Below are 346 nucleotides of genomic sequence, written 5' to 3'. Positions count from 1 at the left end.
GGGGGGGGGTGGTCACCTCTTAACGCGGATGATTTGGTCGCGCATGGGGCGGATGTCCTGGAAGCTCTGCTGGTTGACCAGGCTGTAGACCAGGATGAAGCCCTGCCCGTTCTTGATGTAGAGGTCCCGCATGGAGGCGAACTGCTCGGTGCCGGCCGTGTCCAGAATCTCCAGCACGGAGGGCGACGCGTCCACCTCGATCTCCTTGCGGTAGAAGTCCTCGATGGTGGGGTCGTACTTCTCGATGAACGTGCCCGTCACGAACTGCACCGTGAGCGCCGACTTCCCCACCCCGCCCGAGCCCAGCACCACCACCTTGTACTCGCGCATCCTCCCTCCCAACCGC

The 346-nt window shown here is 63.9% G+C and overlaps 1 protein-coding gene across 2 annotated transcripts in view; it reads right to left on the bottom strand.

Moving 5' to 3' along the window:
• Window positions 1–340, bottom strand: part of RAP2A (RAP2A, member of RAS oncogene family) — a 37,247-nt gene extending 36,907 nt beyond the window's left edge. For both annotated transcript variants that reach the window (XM_006037291.3, XM_025193731.1), the window contains exon 1: window positions 17–340. In XM_006037291.3, coding sequence (XP_006037353.1) covers window positions 17–330 — 314 coding nt within the window. In that variant the 5' untranslated portion in view covers window positions 331–340. The remainder of the gene's footprint in view (window positions 1–16) is intronic.
• Window positions 341–346: the final 6 nt, after the last annotated feature.

This window comes from Alligator sinensis, unplaced genomic scaffold (assembly GCF_000455745.1).
Source record: "Alligator sinensis unplaced genomic scaffold, ASM45574v1 scaffold1405_1, whole genome shotgun sequence".
NCBI lineage: Eukaryota > Metazoa > Chordata > Crocodylia > Alligatoridae > Alligator > Alligator sinensis.
The sequence above is the reverse complement of the archived record's forward strand: the minus strand, read 5'-3'. Positions and strand labels throughout refer to the sequence as shown.